Source organism: Schistocerca serialis, chromosome 5, assembly GCF_023864345.2.
Source record: "Schistocerca serialis cubense isolate TAMUIC-IGC-003099 chromosome 5, iqSchSeri2.2, whole genome shotgun sequence".
Lineage (NCBI taxonomy): Eukaryota > Metazoa > Arthropoda > Insecta > Orthoptera > Acrididae > Schistocerca > Schistocerca serialis.
Window position 1 is genome coordinate 472,094,085 of NC_064642.1, and position 21,232 is coordinate 472,115,316.

Here is a 21,232-nt window from a genome sequence, read left to right on the forward strand (position 1 = left end):
TGGAATTTTGGAGAGCGAAGTTGATTATGAGTGAGTGCCTGAACTTTGATAATTGTCTGAAAATAAAAAATTACACTTTTCGCTCGAGGGAAGACTTGAACCAAGGACCTCTCGTTCCGCAGCTGCTCACGCTAACCACGGGACCACGGCGTTCCTGAGCTCGCACAATCCTTGATGTTGCCTATCTTGCACATGGACTACTCAGTTTGTATATTTTGCTTATGTTTTTCATAGTTCCACATAACTTCTTCCTGTTTTCTCGATTGATCTGTGATCAGTTTTTCAAGGCCTATCCACTGTGCCAACTTATAACTAAATCTGAGGGGGGTGCGATGGGGAGGTTCCCTTGTAAGAACAATGTCCCGCCTCTTGTAACGTCCAAGGGTTTCGTAATGTCGAGGGGACCGCTATGAATCGCGGTTGCTTTGGTTTCCCACTGTCTATACTGTAGTAGTTCTTCTACGTATGGTCCAAATTTCATTGAGCTATGTGACTTGTCAGTGACACATCATGCGAAAGTTGTTTTCGTCGTTACGTTTTGCACACCGGTGCTGCCGAAACATTGGGCGGTTTCTGCGATTAACGATCCCGGACACTCGGTAAGCACACAGGTACGGGCCAGTGTAAAAAGCGACGCGCAACAATGTGTAGGGCTGTCGGCTGACTTGTCGGGAGCGCGTCGCCGCGTGACTAGCGTGGGCGTCACGGCTGGGGCTGCCTCGCGGCCGGCCGCGCCGCGGCGCGTCAGTCGCACACGAGAAGCGTCGCCAGCCGCCACGCAGTAGCCGCACGGCGCCGCGCCCCAGCATGGTCGTGGTGAGTACACAGGCTGCTCCACGTGCCCAGCCGCTCGTGGGGGGGGGGGGGGGGGAGACGCGCGGCCTTCAAACATCGGGTCGCCATTCGCCAGGTGCGCGCTGCGGCTGCTGCATCTGGTGCTGCGCGCACCTGTACTCACGTCAGATACTCTCTCGATTCGTTCAGTGATCTGTTTTGGCATGAGACTGACAGTACCGACAAGCAGAAGAGCGCTGAACTTCACATAGATACACGCACTATCGATTAGCTGATAATCAATATGACTTAAAACCTGATAAAAGATCTTCGGTTTGCGCCACTTCGCCGACTTGTCAATGCACTTCTTATTAATTAAAACAGCTTCCCGTTGAGCTTCACTACGCTGAGTGAACATTTTCAGTCCAGAAAAATCCGAGGACATTTTCGGGAATCCAGCCTTGTTCCTATACTTCTTGAACTATCTAGTCTAATCACTTCAACTCAAGAGCCGGCCGTTGTGGCCGAGCGGTTCTAGGCGCTTCAGTCCGGAACCGCGCAGTTGATACGGTCGCAGGTTCGAATCCTACCTCGGTCATGGATGTGTGTGATGTCCTTAGGTTAGTTAGGTTTAATTAGTTCTAAGTTCTAGGCGACTAATGACCTCAGAAGTTAAGTCGCATAGAGCTCAGAGCTATTTGAATCATTTTGAACAACACAAGAGCGTCCATCCGACAGTTTGAAGAGAGGGGTTGGGGTTGTTCATGGAGGTTTGGAGAATTTTTAATGTTTTGGAAGACAAATGCCGACTTATCTACATCTACATGATTACTTTGCAATCACAATTAAGTGACTGGCTGAGGATTTTTCGAACCACCTTCAAGCTATTTCTCTACCGGTCCACCCTCGAACAGAGCCGGGAAAAGCGGACACTTGCGAGCTGTAATTTCTCTTATTTTATTATGATGATCATTCCACCCAATGTAGACGGGCACCAACAAAATATTTTCACGTTCAGAGGAGAAAGTTGGTGACTGAAATTTCAACTGAAGATCCTGTTCCAACGAAAAACGCCTTTGTTTTAATGACTGGCACTCCCATTCCTGTATCACATCAGTGGCGTCTCTCCCATCTTTCGTAATAGCTCAAAACCAGCTGCCCTTGTTTGAACCTTTTCGATGTCGTCCGTCAGTACTATCTGATGCGGATTCCACACCGCGGAGCAATGCCCTGGAAGAGGAAGAAAGGAAGGAAGGTTGGCTTTAACGTCCCGTCGACATCGAGGTCATCAGACACAGAGTACAAGCTCAGATTTTGTCGAGGATGAGGAAGGAAATCGGCTGTGCTCTTTCAAAGGAACCATCCCGACATTTGCCTGGGGCGATTTAGGGAAAACCTAAATCTGGATGGCCGGACGCCGGTCTGAGCCGTCGTCCTCCCGAATGCGAGTCCAGTGTGCTAACCACTGTGCCACCTCGCTCGGTCCAAGAAGAGGACGTAAAAAAAATTGCATTTTTGCATTTTCTCCGTGTTCTGTCTGTAAATCGTAGTCTTTGGTTTGCTTTACCCGCAGAATGATCTATGTGATTATTCCAACCTAAATTATTCGTAATTTGTAATCCCTAAATAATTAGTTAGATTTACAGCCTTTAAATTTCTGTGATTTATCGTAACCGATGCACAGTTCACGACACGCTCATTGACTTTCAGCAGCCTCGCTTCTTTGTTGGTCTACAAGAATATTCAAAGAAATATTATGTTTAACACTTTTAAGGACTGAATTTGTTCAAATTTCTTCTTATTTACTCAAGAAGAAACCTAAGAAAATTAACATTTTTAGCTACGTTCGTAACTCATGAACATATACGATGGACGGCAGCAGTAGCTTGCGATTCAGCTCCTCTGTACACCGGAGCGCATTCGCAGACAATTTTTCAGTGTTCACTAACATTCGCTTGTATTTGTTGGTTTGTTGATTTGGGGGGGGGGGGGGGGGGGGGGGAAATCAGTGAGGTCATCAGTCCCGTCGGATTAGGGAAGGACGGGGAAGGAAGTCGGCCGTGTCCTTTCAGAGGAACCATCCCGGAATTTGCCTGAAGCTATTTAGGGAAATCATGGAAAACATAAATCAGGACGGCCTGGACGCGGATTTGAACCGTCTTCCTGCCAAATGTGAGTCCACTGTGTTAACCACTGCGCCACCTCGCGCGGTTCTTGTATATGGGGAAAAGCTTTTACACTAGAGGAAAGGGAAGAGAACACGACGTAACGAACATAATCTATGGACATTGCGTCATTGTTTCTTCTTCTTCTTCTTTTTCGCTAGTAATCGGTACACGGGATACCAACAGTGCTCAGAGTATCCCAGAATGAATGGCCAACATTCAGGGATACGACTGGAACGAACTTTCCAAGAAAAAAAGTGCAGTAAACATGGGTCCTAAAATCGTACCTGAAGAGCTGTGGTCACTTCTTCATCTTCGATACTGTGAAATACATCTCCTCTAGTGAACAAGTGCTCATAGCTCTTAAGGTATGCATTCTAGAGCCATGTTTACTAGGCATTTTTTCTTGTTTTGGTCCATGTTACCACCGCTGGAAGTTGCCTACCTTACAAGCTTAGCACCAGCACTACCAGTATATGGATTCCACTGTCAGAGGCATCAGAACGGTTTTGGCGTTTAACTTTCGACTCGTTCGTTTCCGGCACAGCGATCCTTACTTCAGATTTACACATTTATCCTTCCCCATCATGTTTGTAACATCAACACGGCACCATCCTGTTTGCACATACATTTACAGGCGTCGGCGCTTATAACTTTGACACTCTGCAGCGTCGTTGGATGACTTTTGCGGGCATGGATTCCTATTCCAAATATTATGTTGTCACTCCCCTGGACAAGTCCTGCAAGTCTGTTACGGCAATTTCTGAACACCCTATATACATACGACCTGTCATACAGGCTACTTGGTAAGATCTGCCACATGGTTTGCTAGAGGACAGATTTGTGATCCTGAGTAAACATTTATATTTAACATAAAAAATATCTAACGTAACCATGACACATCAGCCATTTAATTTGAGATAGCATGAACGTTAGCAATGATGTCATTCGTGTATCTTTAATTTTAGTCAGCATAGTATACATATTTGCATTTACTTACTTACAAGAAAAATTACTGTGCTTTTCCTTTTTAATAAAAAGAATTGCAAAGATTGTTCTTATTCCCCTCTGACGCAAGCATCTAATGAATGTATCGCCTTCTCGCGTCCCCAGTAGGAGATTTGAGTGCTTAAGCAATTTTCTGAGAATTATATTTCTTTTGCTTCTGTGTTCGTGCTGTGGATATCTTCGATACCGGAAGCATATATGATATCTACATTCTTGTATCAGCAGTATTACATTCTCTTAGGCTAACTCCATCGCTCACGCAACTCATGTCAACAGCTACAGAGTACAGAAGTATGGAAAGATTGCAGCCGAAAGCTTTCTGCTCTGCTAGCGCCGAAGCGGAAGGTACGTGAACTTATGACGGTTCGCTAAAAGAACGACAACCAGAGGAACACGAGCGAGTGCAAACCGAACACGTCCGCATACAGTTTGTTCACGCCCGCCTAGCGTTTACGCCAGAGAAAATTCTCGTTCGCTGTTGCACGTTCGCTTCGGTGTAAAGAGAGCTTAACATCTTAACATTCTATTACTTTTCTTCAGTGCTCGCCGTAGTGAACAAGACAGGGCTTACATCTGATCCATTCGCTGACACTATTATATAAATTATTTTCATAAGATTACACATTTCGGTGTCATGTGGGAGCTGAATGATGCTGCATGCGGTTCCTACTACTGATTGCAGTCCTTGCTAAATGTTTTAATAATATTCTACACAACTTGACACAAGGTGCCAAGAAGTTACGCAGTATAAGTATGAATTTTGTTGCCTTGGTTCACGTAGGTGGCTACTGATTACTTAGCAACTTTGTTCTTACTTCCTGTCACTTCCCATTCTGCCTCCCAGCGCGCCTGTTGAATTTTATCTTCGTTCTGATCCTGAATGTGGTTATGTGGGAATCCTTATATTAGTTTGAAGTACTTTATCATGATCGTGTAACGAGACTTTTAGTCTGCACTGTGGAATCTATCCTTGTCGACTTTAAACGACATGGAGGATGGGTTGAAATCTATGCCCAGAGTAAGTAACTTGGCAAATCGACTGCAGATAAAGACTAAAGAGTACACTGTTAATACCACTTATGGAGGTCATAGAAGACTCAGTAAAATTTTACTTAGGTGTGAAATTTATACTACAAGAAAACGGAATACTAAAGAAAAGTATATGACAATATTAACATTAAAAATTGCTATAATGATGTTCAATAGATTTTAGATATACCTCAGTTATTTCCCTTTCCTGCGTTCCGAATATAACGCGTTTGCGTTCATTTACAATGAAGGTGCATTTCAGGGTTTTTACCAGAGAAATGTTTTCCTCATCGTGATATTTATGTGTCGCCCTCTTGAGAGATGTTCATATCTAATTTGAAAACTACGTCTTTGTGACGTTTTATATGATACACGCTAAGCGTCGTAATTGGCAAATGGGCGCTTAGCGTCTGAAACATTCTCGCTGACAGACGACATTCGACTGTCCAGCGAGTAGCAATAGTTCATGCATTTGGTATTGAGGTATTCATGTCAACACGTAATCTACGTACATACGGAAGGTAAACCAAAATTTTACGTCCTGTCGATGACGATGCACAGGATAAGCCTATTGAAAGAAACCACTCCGGAATTCACCAATAACATTAAAAAAAAAGAAAGTGTAAAAATATGGGTGGCCGAACGGAATCTGCTCCGCATTGGTCTCCAGATGCGTGTTCAGTGCCTAAACCACTTCGATACATTGCTCTGTTTGTAAATATGGAATCGGAGGCATGCCATAAATAAAAGGATTGGAAGGATTCCTGAAATACCACTACTGTGTAGAAAACATACCAGATATTGATCTACATCAGCCCATAATGATTCATTCAAGTTACCGGTACGAACGACACACTTGTTATGTTTTTTACAATGCTAAAATATCTTGCGTTTTGATTCCTGTTTCTTCATTTTCTTATGTATGCAATAATGAGGCCCCGTGATGTAAATTTGTGCGTGAAGAAAGACATAGTGACCAACGGAGACAACATATCATTTGTCCTATTCTTCTTCCTCAAAGTTAATTTTTTTATGCAGTCTGCCTTGAAGCATTTCATAAAACATTAACATTCAAGCACGACGTAGCAGTTTTTCTTTCTGTGGCTGGTGTATGTACTCAGCTGTTTATCGGAAGGTCCAGTTTCTTCCCTACCACACTGTCCTTATCGCCCTGTTTTAATCTTAGTTCATAGGTCACAAGGCCATAGATACATACAGAACAATGGAAACATTTTTCGTTTCTAGCCGTAATCTTATGGAAAAGGTATGACACAAGAATTTTGTGTCTCGTAATTACTGCTGAATTTAATGGAACTGCTTCGTCAAGTAACTCCATGTAAATCAAATTTATCTTCTTCATTTTGTATTTGATCTTGTGCTCTTATCGGGGCCATTGTGTGACGGACGGAGGAAGATTCTGGACCATCTCGCCGATGAAAAGTGGGTCATAATGGACGCCTCTCCAGCTGCGTTCCTTGCGCGAGTGGTAAGAGTCTCAACCATGACCTGCGTAATAAATCATCCGCCTACACTGATTTCCGAAAACCACCGCGCATCACGGCAAACCAGGCGTCTTAACATCAAGACAGAACGAATCATTCACAAGAACAGAATCGCCTCCATCGTTACTGTCGGAATCACTTGTAAACACTGCCGCCTTATAATGATGTCACTGGAATCGTCCTCGGAATTTTAAAACCATTCATTCACACACTCATCCGGATCTCCAGTCTCGCTAGGAACATCTGAATGATTGTCGTCAGAAACCTTCAAAGTTTTTTTCAGATTCGTTCATTTCCTTCAGTTTTCTGAATAGGACCATCTCTAAAAGCAGGAGGAACTCCAAGACGAAAGTAGTAACCATTTAAAATTTCAAAATACAATCAAAAAGCTACACAGCAAAAAACGAAGGCAGTAAAGTTTGTTATATTGACCATTAGCGTAAACACCTAAAATGACGAGGTAATTAAAATGTATCACAGCAGACGGCATCTGCAGACAGCGTGTGGAAAACACGAGTTATCTCGAGATCTGTCCGAAAAGAATGGCGCACGAAACACGAGTAAACTCGGGATCCACGCCCAGTATGGTAACTACTGTGCCAACGTACTTATTAATGGGGTGATGACACATATGACGGCAAGGAGAACCTAATATAAAGAGAGTTTCAGTAAATGGTTGAAACTTTTCAAACTTTTGCCGTCACAAGTTATAGCCTCTATGGTGTAATGGGAGGACACACGGAAACAGTTGAGTATTCCACGGGCTAATACCGATCTATTTACCAATACATTTCAGAAAACTGAAGAAGCTTTACAATAAACAATGCCAAACATGTATGGCAAAAATTAGAAACTTTCATTCCATGGTGTGTTAGACCTTTCATTGAACATCCTATCTTTAAGGGACAATGAGCTTCACTGCAAAGCTCTAACAATCCATTAAGTACGCAGATGAACACCAGGGATTACAGCCTAGAACAAGAAAAAAATTGAAAATAGACAATATCCAGTTGTCGGTTTCTCTAATTTTACAAGTGTAGCCAAACCAAAACAACCTCTGTAGGACGAAAAACCAATCCAGAGTTGTAAATTTTTATTTTTTATTCACTCGATGACTAGTTTCGGGCCAAGAACCATTTTCAAATCATCGCAACAGGGTCAAAAATGTGCAGTGAACATTTACAGTTAAAACAGATAACCCTAACTACTCCAGCATGCTGGAAATTCTCAAAACAACTTCTGTTGACATTCGATAAAAGAAGCTAAAATGAAACAAGTCTACCACTGCGTAGGGAAAATAGAAAGTGTAAAACTGCTCATAAGGCAAATTTTTATTCCGTCTGTTCTACTGAAATGAAATCGCATTTTTTCCCCGCAAACCGCTCACAGAAAATTGTGATTTGTAGCTCAAGTCTCATTTTTTGCTTTGATTAGCGGTGGACCCATCTCCCACTTCGCCTCATCGTCGTGGGACGTAATAATGAACAAACTGCCTACATAACTGATTATCAAAAAATTATAGTTTCTAATATAACAGAGCCTTATAATCGACGGCGAGAGCCAAGGCGGTCGATAAGTAAACTTCCATTATTGTATCTAAACAACGGTATATTTCCGTCTGCATCTGTGATACATGATTGATATTTTGCTCTGTGATGTTTGAAGAATCGGTGACCTTGTCTGTCAACCCGTCACTCATATGAAAGGGTCGCCAGCGATAGCTTATATGATCGTATCGCGGAACGACGCAAATGGAATGGCTGGCGGCATTTAGTGACGAGAGAATATCATAGATGGCAGTTGCGTAGCGACTGGCGCACCACGCTACAGCTTCGAACCGCTAGATGGCAGAGGTGTGCCTGGCGGGAGAACAGTTGCGTAATGGAACGCTTTTGGTACAGATTTGTTTGTCGATGTTACAGCAGGCTTATCGTACTTCTCGGCAGCTTCATAAACAGGCTCTCAGAATTGCTGGCTCTCTGGACGAAACGAGCTGTTGGTCGACAGTAATTTTTTTTTATGGAATAGATGGGTTACAATAGGCCTAACAAAATAGCACGTGTTCTGGATTGTGCTATAGTAAGGTTTTGTTACTTTTTACTTTTCTGATTGGAAAAAATATATTTGTTCGTCGCCTTTTCAAAATTGCTAATAATCCAACCGTGTAACTTCGACAGCCCTAAAAAGTTAGGTTGTAGTCGTATAAACCACTTACCTATCACACCCTCGGTATAACGTACTATTTGTGAAGTCAGAAGTAAAATAGTTCTAGTTTATTGAGCACAGCGGTACAGACGTTGTTTACATCAACAATATCTAACTTTTTCCGTTACGAAAGGCGTAAGACAAGTATTATCGCCATCGGAACGATCTCGGGCTTCTAGAAACGAAGCGCTCTCTCTCTCTCTCTCTCTCTCTCAAGTCAGTGTTCGCCGAAAAGTGACTTATCGAGTCACCAGTTGTTACAAATAGTGTGACATATCGATGATTGGCATCTGTCTTTGGTTCGTTGGCTGATGTATGTGTGACGATTTTTGTGACGTTTCTCCTGCACAACTGCGTGGCATTATCAAAGCTTTACCGTCTATTGCTGATGAAGCTTTGACAATGCCTGCCACTCATGCTGGCGAAACGTCACAAAGATATTTTTGAAAGATGTAACCGCATTTGACTGTACAGCAGGTTTTATTCGGCAATCTAGATTTCTGCCTTACGCCCTTTCCAAGTGTTAACAAGTATCAAAAATCATTAGACTTGAGTAGAGCACAAGCCACCGTCAGAATACGTATGTGCATATACTGTGACTTCCGTTCTACCCAAGTCCAATGATTTTCGATAATTGTAACACTTAAAAACCTGTTGCACAGTGAAAAGGCGGTTATATCTTTTAAAAAGTTTTGCATGACTGTGGCTCCACACCAAAGTAAAGTCACAAAGACCGTCAGACAAACATTGACCGAAGGACCCGAGACGGAAGCCAACAGGCAATTCGTCCACAAGTGACCATGAAAATCTCAAAGATTCTGTAAATTGTCTAATGTTTTCTATCAATCGATGTCTGATCATTTAATGGAGTAAAATTGTGTTTTTTGTTATTGTACAGGAGTAATAATCACATGATGAATTATTAACAACGTTTTGGTGTATTTCTGTTACCTTCTGCCAAGCCTCGCTACTTCTCTAGTAAGGGCATCCTCCGTGCGTACATCACGATTCTCCATTATTTCGTTGATACACTGTTTCCATGAACTCGTGATCTGCTAAGGTTTGTTCCCATTAAAAAAATTTCTCTAGCCTTCGTGATCTGGCTTCCTCAATATATGTCCACACCAGTTTCATTATTTTCTTTCAAACCAATCTATCACTGTTTCATTCGTCCTTATTGAAGCTCATACTTCATTCAGTAGCTTTTTCCCGGTTCTTCATTTCTGGCGCTCCTTCGTAAATAATCGATTCCCGCAGCTATCAGTCAGTATTTAAAAGTGCTGATCTTTAGCGTAGGACAGATTCAACCATTAACCTACCCACTCTTTTCTTAGTGTTTCTTTTCTGCCTTTTTGTATTCTGTGTTTTGCATCTGTATTGGCCAGTTCACTTTTGTCATACTTAAATTTTTCTACCTGTCTCATATCTGTTCCGCCATTGATGTGTGCTTCTAATATAGTGTCATTATTCACTACCAGATAGTCAGCTTTTGTTTCTATTCCGCACTGCCACGTCATGTTCAGTAAAATTTTCACCAGTTAAAGCCTTTTCAATGGATTAACTGGAATATTCGTTGAGAGAGTTCGATAACGTCACAGTTTTGGAGAAGTCTTCCGGCAACTTCGTTGAAACGTTAATGAGGCGGTATTACAGCACTGAAGTGTAATACATTTATTTTCTTGGTCTTACTCTTTTTTTTGTTACGTCGATCATTTCTGTGAGGGAACCTATACTGACGTGTGAGCTATGAGGTTCGTTTTTATTTGTTGGTTTCTTTTCCGCTGAACCGCATCGAGAATTTCATGGAACTCCGACGTTCTGCTTTGTAACTAGCTATGGTAGATGGTTTCCGTGAAAGCATTTGCGTAAGCACCGATCCCGTCCGTTTACTAGGTACCTTATTCGATGGTGTGGGTTATAGATTGGGGTCTGCCCGGCTACGAGAAATTAATCCGCATTCGCAAGCCTTTGTTCGCTTCTCCGGACATTAAAATGTAGGCCCACTCAATTCAGTTAAGTACGCCAGAGCTCTGTCGGTAGTCTTGCGCCTGGCTGACTTTTCGTCTCCTGAAGCTGGATCTCTTAATTTACATTCCATAGACTGAAATACTTCCAGTTCCAAAGAAAGCAGTTGCTGATAGATGTGAATGTTACCGAACTATCAGTTTAATAAGTCAGTAAGTTGCAAAATACTAACACGTATCCCTCACAGAAAAATCAAAAGGTAGGTGACATCGGGGAAAATCATTTTGGATTCCGGAGAAATGCAGGAACACGCGAAGTAATATTGACCCAACGACCTATGTTAGAATATAGGCTAAGGAAAGCCAAACGCACGTTCATAACAGTTTTAGACTTGTAAACAGTTTTGGCTATGTTGACTGGAAAACTCTCTTTGAAATTTTGAAGGAAGCAGGGGTGAAATACAGGGAGCGAAAGGCTATTTACGGGTTGTACAGAAACCAAACGGCAGTTTTAAGAGTCAAGGGGCATGAAAGGGAGGAGTGGACGAGAAGGGAACGGCAGGATTGTAGCCTATTCCCGATGTTAGTAGTTCTGTAAAACGGACAAGGAGGAATGGAAACCAAAGGAAAATTTGAAGTAGGAATTAAAGTCCAGTAGAAGAAATACAAACTTCGAGGTTTGTAGATGATATTTTAATCCTGTCAGAGATAGCAAAGGACTAGGAAGAGCAGTTGAACAGAATGAACAGCGTCTTGAAAGGGGGATATAAGATGAACATCAACCAAAGCAGAAAGAGGATAATGGAATGTTATCGAGTTAGATCAGGTGGTGCTGAGCGATTTAGATTAGGAAACGAGTCACTTCAAGTAGTAGATGAGATTTGTTATTTGGGCAGCAAAATAACTGATGATGGCCGAAGTAAAAAGCCTGTTAAATGTAGAGCGAAAATGGTAAGAAAAGCGTTTCAGAAGAAGAAAAATTTGTTAACATCGAATATAGCCTTGGGTGTTAGGAAGTCCTTTCTGAAGGTATTTTTATGGAGTGTAGCCATGTAAGGAAGTGAAACATAGACAACAAAAATATTAGACGAGAAGAGAACAGAAGCTTTTGAAATGTGGTGCTACAGAAATTTGCTGAAGATTAGATGGGTACTAAATAGAATTGGGGAGAAAAGAAACTTGTGGCACAATCTGACTAGAAGACGCGATCGGTTGATATAACACATTCTGTGAAATCAAGGGATCACCAATTTACTATTTGAGGGAAATGTGGAGTGGTGGTAAAAATTGTAGAGGGAGACAAAGAGATGAATACAGTAAGCAGCTTGTATATGATATAAGCTGCAGTAATTGTTCGGAGATGAAGAGGCTTGCACAGGATAGAGTAGCATAGAGAGACCTGCACCATCAAACCAGTTTCGGACTGAAAACAACAACAACAGCAATAACGACGACAACAGGCTAAACCACATTTTAGCATAACATAGACTGTCAAATTCTTGGTACCTTCCATCAGTTACAATTTTACGTCGTTATAACGGAATGATTTTGTGAAATTTTCTTGGAATATTTACGTCATCGGTGGGTAGTCAAATGAAGAGGTTTTACTAGTTTTCACACTTGCTCATTGTTAAATGTTAGTTGTTTATGGTTCAAATTGTTCAAATGGCTCTGAGCACTATGGGACATAACTTCTGAGGTCATCAGTCCCCTAGAACTTAGAACTACTTAAACCCAACTAACCTAAGGACATCACACACATCCATGCCCGAGGCAGGATTCGAACCTGCGACCGTAGCGGTCACGCGGTTCCAGAGCGTAGCGCCTAGAACCGCACGGCCACTTCGGCCGGCGTTAGTTGTTTATAAAATCTACATTGATTTACCATAATGTTAAAACGTTATAACGTGCTACGTTCCTCAGTGGGACTTAACATCTATGGTCATCAGTCCCCCAGAATTTATAACTACTTAAACCTAACTAACGTAAGGACAGCACACAACACCCAGTCATCACGAGGAAGAGAAAATCCCTGACCCCGCCGGGAAACTGTGTCAAGTTGCACTTCTGGTATCGATTGTCGCTTCTTTTCCCTCTGGCAGTGGTTTATGTATCTGATAAATGTTATGTTGCACAGTGGTTTGGAGTCCGCGTTCAACTGTGAGTCCCCCTCTAAATGCCCGCATAAGTCAATTCAGAGGTTGGCAGAAGGCAAATACACACCGCCTTTCAAAGGGTCGTGGATACTGAAGCACTATGATGTTCAAACTAACCTATGTATTGATGACATTTCAGCTTGCTACGGTAGCAATAACAACGGCACATCTCGGAGAAGACTCTCCCGTTTTGGATATAGAAGGATAATCAATTTAGAAAAGAGACGTTATAAGAAGTGAAAAATCATTAGACAGATTTCGCAACTATACATAGAGCAGCAGTAGAACTGGTACGTGCGGAGAAGGGTAACCAACGTGTGGGTTACTACTATTTTTTAAAAAAAATTACTTTTTTTTTTCTTAAGGCACAATGCAAGTGAAGAAGCATATCCAATGGTTTCAGAGGGAAACCAGTACTCGAATGTTCGATTTTTCTGTTTACAAATATATCAGGATATTAAATATTGTTGCGCAAACGAATGTGCATTTTCCCCGTTCGCTGCTTACCCTCACCTGCGCATGCACAAACCTATATGTCTATCCATTGCTTTGCGTATTTGCACGCTTTTTTTACTGGTTTGTTTTGAGAATGGCAATTAACGAAAATAGTAGAATTTAATTTTTGTTGTTGCTTGTTTATTGAAGCAGTAAAATACCGAGCATTCAAATATCCACTTGGGTTAAGAAAATTTCTACTGTTATAAATCAATACTCTATTCGAGTAGATGACTGACTGCCTTTGACCGTATTTTTTGTACAAGAAATCAATTGTTTCACTCTGCAGACACTTCCTTACTGTTTATATCGCTGCTGGTTGTATACATTGCCTGGCATCTGAACTTCGAAACATAGACCCTGTGAAAATCTGGAGGAGAAACTTGAACCATTTGGAATGTAATCCTATTGATGAATTTTAAAAGTTTTGGGCACAGGTAAGGGGCGAAATGAAGACAAAAAATTACGCGAGGGAAGACGACTTCAAATAATCTTACCAAAGGAAGGGACATCTGGTACTAGCCAAGTCAGGGAAAGAAAAATAAGGGAAATAATTCTTGTAGTCGCAGATAGGATGGAGTGCCATGAACGACATGCTTAAAATCGTGACCGGTGGATGGTGAGCGTGGGGAAGGGTTGCGTTTGAAGATAACTTTTTTATATTTTCCTTGACTAACTCGACAACCACGGCTTCCAGCGCAAGCGTATCCCAGTATAAAATTAAAATACTTGAAATTTCGTACAAAAGCGGCCCTATTTATTGTTCTCTAGGACTTATAGTTTGTGCGATTCAGAGGACTGACAAACGCGAATTATTGAAAAGTAGTTTACTGGAGTAAAGTTAATGTTTATCGTAAAATGAATTGGGTTTAGAACAAGTATTAAATATGTGTACTGTGCAGTAGAGTCGTATTAAAGGATAAGTTGTATGACGGGTAGGAGTTGGGGGGGGGGGGGGAGAAAGGTGGAGGTAAAAGCGTGAGGACAGGTTGCCGAAATGTGGTCATGCACTTCTCCCCTCAGGCGAGCCCACGATTACTCTACCCCACTACGTCACAATTAACAGGTACAGGGTGTTTCACAGAATTTACACTAACACTTTGCAGGGTGCCTTATGCGCTGAAGTGAGGTGACAAAAGTCGTGGGAGACTTCTAATAACGTGTCGGACCTCCTTCTGCCCGGCGTAATGCAACAACGCGATGTGGCATGGACTGGAAAGTCGCTGGATGTCCTCTGCAGAAATATTGAGCCATGCTGACTCTATAGCTGTCCATAACTGCGAAACTGTTGCTGGTGCAGGATTTTGCGCACGAACTGACCTCTCGATTATGTCCCATAAATGTTCGATAGGGTTAATGTCAGGCGATCTAGGTGGCCAAATCATTCGAACTGTCCAGAATGTTCTTCAAGCCAATTGCAAACAATTGTGGCCCAGTGTTTTGGCACAGGATACGTTCGTTGTACGCCCCACATTGATTTCTGCGCTTATTTCACGCGGTGTTGCTTGTCTTTTAGCACTGGCATCTCTACGCAAACGCCGCTGCTCTCGGTCGTTAAGTGAAGGTCATCACCACTACGTTGTCCGTGGTGAGAGGTAACGTCTGAAATTTGGTATTCTCAGCACACTCTTGAGATTGTGGATCTCGGAATATTGAATTCTCCAACGATTTCCTAAATGGAATGTCTCATGCATCTAGCTCCAGCTACCATTCCGCGTTCAAATCCTTTCAATTCCCGTCATGCAGCCATAATAACGTCGGAAACCTTTTCACCTGAATCACCTGAGGACAAATAACAGTTCCATTAATTCACTGCCTATTTGTAAACTTTTGTACGCAATAATACCGCCAGCTGTATATGTGCATATCGCTATCCCATGACTTTTATCACCTCGGTGTAAATCAGGGGCGACGCAGTGCATAGACACGCCCAGGAGTTTTAATTTTCCAAAAAATGTATTAACGCTTTATGGAATACAGATATGAGTTACTAATAATACTAATGTAAAAACCTCACAAGGGCAGAATCTACATAAATCACCGCGTACTGCTCTACACTGCTAAAGGGGGAATTGATTCTTACTCATCCTGCACAGTAGTTGTAGCATTCTTCCGGGAAAGACGACTTTCCACACCATTAGGGCTGCTTGCTGTTCAGTTTACAGACAGACTGTACAACTCCGGCATTTCCTTTCCCATTTTTCATGTGAGCAGACAAAATAACTTAAATAATTTCACTGTGCTCATCTATATATTCTGTTCATTAAGCGTGTACTTGTTTGCAGTTATTGAATTTTATTGTACGTGCGATGTGAATGACCTATTTGATGTTGATGGGACAGTGATAGTTGGTAAGTGAGGCTTTAATCGTGTTACTGGTAGACTGCATAACTTTCTACATTACAGGAACAGCTGGCACTTATAAAGTGGGCTGCACTGAGTGGAGCCACTTGCCTTGCATCCACAGTATGCCTGACACGAAGTAAGACTTATCACGTTCACGTCTAGAACACTAATCTGCCATAATGCACTGCGTGCCCATGTTCAGATATATAAAGTTTCATAACACCTAGGTGACCTGTTGTTGAAGCCTCTAAACATCTTCAGATGGTGGGAGAGCTGAGGCTGGTGTAATGCACTTGATACTCCCCGTGGTGTGGAAAGTATTGCACCCAAAGATTGTGGAGACAATGAAATCGATGTTGTTGAATACGTATTGAAACAATGTTATACTTGGAGCAGGCTCTTCATTGCGGTAGACGGCCGATAGCTCTAGTTGTTGAGTTTCTCGTAAGTTCCACTGAATATCAAATAGATTAATCAAATATTTTGATCCGAACTTCATATGAATGAAGAGTGTGCCAACACGTACCACAGAACTTTCGGATGATCGAGGGCGAATGGAATATAGATATCAGCTTCTTTTCAATTTTCTGTTTTGCCCTTTTTTTCTCTGGAATGCAGTCCATGACGACACAGAGTACGAGGAATAACATTTCCTCACCTCCATTGCAGAATTGTAAAAATGGAGAATTTGTCACAATGTGGGAAAACAGAATTGTCATAATCATTGACTCATTATCTTCAAAGATTACCGTGGCAGATGCTTTTTTGATTCTCTCCCTTATGCTTGTTTGTCTCTGCAGTTTGATGATGGTAAACGTAATTCAAAAAGTTTCCACTTGAACTAAGAACACAACAGTTTTTCTGGTGCAAGTTGTGCTGAAAACTTTGCGGTCCACTTAATTATCTCTCATTTTGTTCTTGGCTATCTTTGCAAGAGGTACTGTAACCCGAACCTAGCTCCAACAGCTCGTCTAAGGTGAATTGGCAGTCATCATTTCCCCTGCGTAACTGAATATCTCCTCTACTGATGCAGAAATTCCTTCGCCCTCAGGCCGTCCTCTTTTTGTCAGTCTCAATTTATTTCTCACTACGCCTCTTCTGCAGTTAGATTTGGTACACACATTTAATATTTGTTCTTAGCCCACTTAACAACAAACATTAATTGTTTACCATTAAAACACTGTTTTCAGTTTGAGTTGCTTCTATCCCTTGAATCGTGCAAACTAGTAGTCCTAAAGAAAAAAATTAAAACCACCATTTTGTAGGAATTTTTGCGTGCTTTAATTTTGTACTAGAATACTTTTTGCCGGACACTGCGGTTTTCGAGTTGTTCAAGGAAATCGTAAAAAAAAAGTGACCTACCTACATGCTTAACCCCCACCGATCAGGATTTTAAGTATGTTGTTACATCGAAATGAAAAGTAGAGCACAAGGTGGGAAGAAATCGAGAACAGCCTAAGTTACAGAAAGACACACACACACACACACACACACACACACACACACACACACACAGAGAGAGAGAGAGAGAGAGAGAGAGAGAGAGAATGCGTTTTATTTCTTTCCACACACTCGTCCAATCCCAGATAGAGTTCCTGTCTAATGACGTCATTTTAACGGCAGTGGCACTAATGTTTCTTCTTTTTGTTCCTTGCTTTTACAAATGTGAATCTTTCCGGCTATTTGAAATAATAAACAAAACAAGCCAGGTCGCTCGTATGTTTACTGGTATCATGTTATATTCGCCATATATGCTTGGATAATAATATCTTCCCATTAACAGTACATTAAAACCACCATATTAAACGAACCAGTCACAATAATGTAACTACTCCCTTTGTTCGACTTCAACATGCGATAACCGCTCACAGACGGCAGGTGGTAGCACTAGCAGTGGGGGGTATATAAAGCGTGTAGGTGGGGGGGGGGGGGGGGGGGGGACGCGGAAAACAGTGCAGTCGTTGTCGTAATGCGGATACTATGTATCTTATCTGACGTCCAAAATGGCATGGTCATAGGCTTTCGGGTCAAGGGTGGAAGCATTCCCGAAACATGTAAATTTGTAAACTGTTCGCGTGGCCCCGTGGTTGATGTACATCGACTGTTGGGCAACAGCCTGTCCAGATGAACCAAGGAACTACCAACATTGTCTCCTCAACGAGCGATCAGCGAACATTGCTGCGAATGGGCCTCTACAACAGGCGCCCGGTTCATGCAACCACGCTGACTGCTCGTCGTCAGCGACGAAGGCTGGAATTAGCACGTCAGTTACTGCAACTGGACGTCCACTGGGTGGCGACAAGTAATTTTTTCAAACGAATGACGTTTTATGCTGCATCAGACAGATGGACGTTGGCATGTACGGCCTGAATCGTATGAAAGCAAACACCCTGCGACAATCGTCGGAAGGGTCCAGGCTGGAGAAATGAGCGTTATGGTCTGGGGAATGTTTTCGTTGCATTCCCTGGGTGATCTCATCATTCTGGAAGGTACAGTGGGTCAACACAAGTAGCCATATATCCTTAGGGACAATGCCCGCCCCTACATGCCGTTTGTTTCTCCTCAGCAGGATGGTATCTTTCATCAAGACAATGCAATCTGTCACACAGTTCGCAGTGTATGTGCGTGGTTCGAATAGCACCAGGATGAGTTTACAGTACTCCTCTGACCGCCAAATTTCCCGGATTTAAACCCAATCGAGGATTTGTAGTACCGCCTCGACTGGGCTGTTCACGCCTTGGATCTTCAACCGAGAAACCTTGTGCAACTGGCCTAGGCACTGGAATCGTCATTGCTCCACATCCCTGTCGGTATCTTCCAGAACCTCATTGACTCTCTTCGTGCACGTCTCGCAGCTGTCCGCGGTGTAAAACTTGGTTATTCAGGTCTCTGGCAGGTGGTCACATTAATGTGACTGAACAGTGTATATTTGCTTTGCTTGAAGATGCAATGAGGTTCCTCAAAGATGGGCTATTACGGTTTACTAGTTTCACCGTAGATGTAAATTATGGAGGTGGTTATTGTAGAGTGGCATTCGACACAGTATGGTGATAGCCTTCACTGTCTTAATTGTAACTTTTTTTACCAAAGATAAATTACCAAACATTCGTATGTTTTCAGAAGCTGTCATTTTATTTACACGATTAGGTTCGCCATCTCATTACCATCTTCAGGCCCCTAAGCACTCCATTTACAGGGAATATCACATCGATACTTGCATAGCCGGAACCATCAACACCTGGATTCCGTGAATCTTGTGTCGAATGTTTACTTCGAAGACTTGACACCAAGTCTTACCACTATGCCACTTCTATCCTCTTTTCTGCTCTGATTGATTTTAGTGTTCATGGTTTGAGCGATAAATCTAAGAATTTAGGTCTTTCCCAGAGATTGCAATTGTTTTCAGTATAGATATAAGCTATATGCGGAGATGTGGTTTTTAGAAAAGGCCTGTTTTTAATTAGCACGGAAAACAGTGAAGCTCACCAGTTACTGCTTCATATGGGACTGTCGACAGTTATCTGCACTATTTTTCTCGTTTTAGCTACAACTGCTGTATTACCAATGGTATGAAAGCCATTTCACTCCCACTGTGCTGTTAAATGGAATGTTTTCCCATAGCTCTTGGCAGTCATTGTGCGACAGTGTCAGATCTGACAAGCACACGTGCAGTATTTTTATTTACAGCGGGAGCCCACATTCCATCCTAGTAACAACTGTCCCACCCGCGTCTGCATTTACCACGTATTAGCGGTGATGCTACAAATCTCTCTCATTCCTCTAATAGAGGTGTTTACTATAATGACGGCAGTGGTTCGCTCGTAGCTCTCCTGTTGTTAGGGTTGAACGCTCGTTTACAGCGAGATCCTTACAGTCGTGGAGCTGACTTTGTTCACGAACGGGAAAGCAGTCGCTTGTGGTTATCCTGAAGGAATAATTACAAGATTGGACTTAACTGATTTAATGTACCCTTAGAAAGCCCATATTATGAAGAAGTCGCCTCAGTTTACCGCGGTTCTTGCAGTGAATTAATCATCATGTAAAAACGTTTCATGCTCCGGTGAGAGTATTGAATGTCAGGAAAATTCCAGTGTAAGAACCTTGGACTATGGTAGGGCGAATACGATCGGCTTATAGCAAATCAGTGATAAAAGCTATCTTTAATAAAGGTAAACACGGCTGGTACGGAGCTGTTCTGATAACACCATAGGCGATTGCCCGCTTGTAACATGACGAATGTTTCTTATACTTCAGTACTCGCTGCAGATCAATAAACAAAGCATGGTATGTACAATAAACAATGGACCATAACCGTTTTCTTTCCTTTTTCAAAACTTGAATGCCGCTTTACCGACATAGCAGTGATCCACCTCTCGGGTATCTGGTTCAAGTGAACGCCTGTAACTTTTCTTCCAGAAGCAAGTATTTACTTTTATTGTACTTCAAGGAAAGAACGTGGGTTAAAATTCAACGTCCAGTCAACACTCGACTAGAGATGCCACTAGCTTAGTTGGACATCAACAGCGTCCGGAGGAATACGTAGCTATGTAGTAGAAGGAAACATTCACATATCCACTTCAGTTTATTAGTGAATAATAGAAAATCACAGTTAAGTAGCTTGGCGGCTAAGTTTCAAGCTACAAATACAAAGGCCGAGGTTTTAAATTCGCAGTGGCCCTGGGGTAATTGTTTGTCATGTCGCTCCTTTCGTTCCTGCCAATGACTTGCTGATGTGAAAAACGGTTTTGAGTCCACGTTAAACTCTAGGTTCCTCGTTATTAGCTGAGTCTGTCAGTCCCGCCTTCGGAGGAAGGCAGAGACATACCACCTCATATAGGTGCATGTCTAGTGAAGCACTGTGGTTACAAAACGCCGGGTTGGTGAACAGTCGAACATTTGAACCCTCCTCCTCCAAAGTACGAGTTGAGTCTTAAGCACAGTGTCACCTCACTCTATATCTTAGGCCTTTGATACTATTGCAGTATACTAGTCATCAGCTGTTTGAATATTACAGGCGATGACCCACTTGAATTTGGTTTAACGTGTTAAGTATCTTACTCGTTGTATCGAGGAGTTGCCTGCAGTCTAATACTGTTTGACCAGATATCTTTGATATGCACCCATGAAGTCCCGTATTCAAGAAATGAGCGTCGAGAGCAGATGCGAGAAAACTGCATTGCCATCTTCGGCAATGTCCTTCTGGAGGTGGTTTGCTGTTGCCTTTCTTTTCTATCCCATTCGGCTAACACAGCTGATTATCAGTCGCACAGGCAGTGACGTTCCTGTGGTCGAATACGGCGGAGTTCATGAAGTCCACAGTGTAGCGAAAGTTGTCATAAGTGTGCGTAGACAGTCCAGGGAGTAACCCAAATCGAAAAACGTTAACACAGGCAAGGTCAACCAATCTACTATCAGTGCCGCGTATCGAAGACATCAGACAATAGCGAGAAATGCCGGACAAATGGGGTCTGCGATATGTACTGGTACTCTCGCATCAGTGAACGGGCCCACGTGACATGCCTGCGGTGGCGCCATCCGCAGGAGCAAGCAAGCTGCGGTCGTGGTATCAAGGTCGAGTATTTCTGAAC

At 42.4% G+C, this 21,232-nt stretch overlaps 1 protein-coding gene across 1 annotated transcript in view; it reads left to right on the forward strand.

The window, feature by feature from the left end:
* Positions 1 to 736: 736 nt before the first annotated feature.
* The window catches only part of LOC126481191 (segmentation protein cap'n'collar), a 384,641-nt gene continuing 364,145 nt past the window's right edge, over positions 737 to 21,232 (forward strand). Inside the window, exon 1 of the mRNA XM_050104781.1 lies at positions 737 to 816. Coding sequence (XP_049960738.1) covers positions 808 to 816 — 9 coding nt within the window. The 5' untranslated portion in view covers positions 737 to 807. The remainder of the gene's footprint in view (positions 817 to 21,232) is intronic.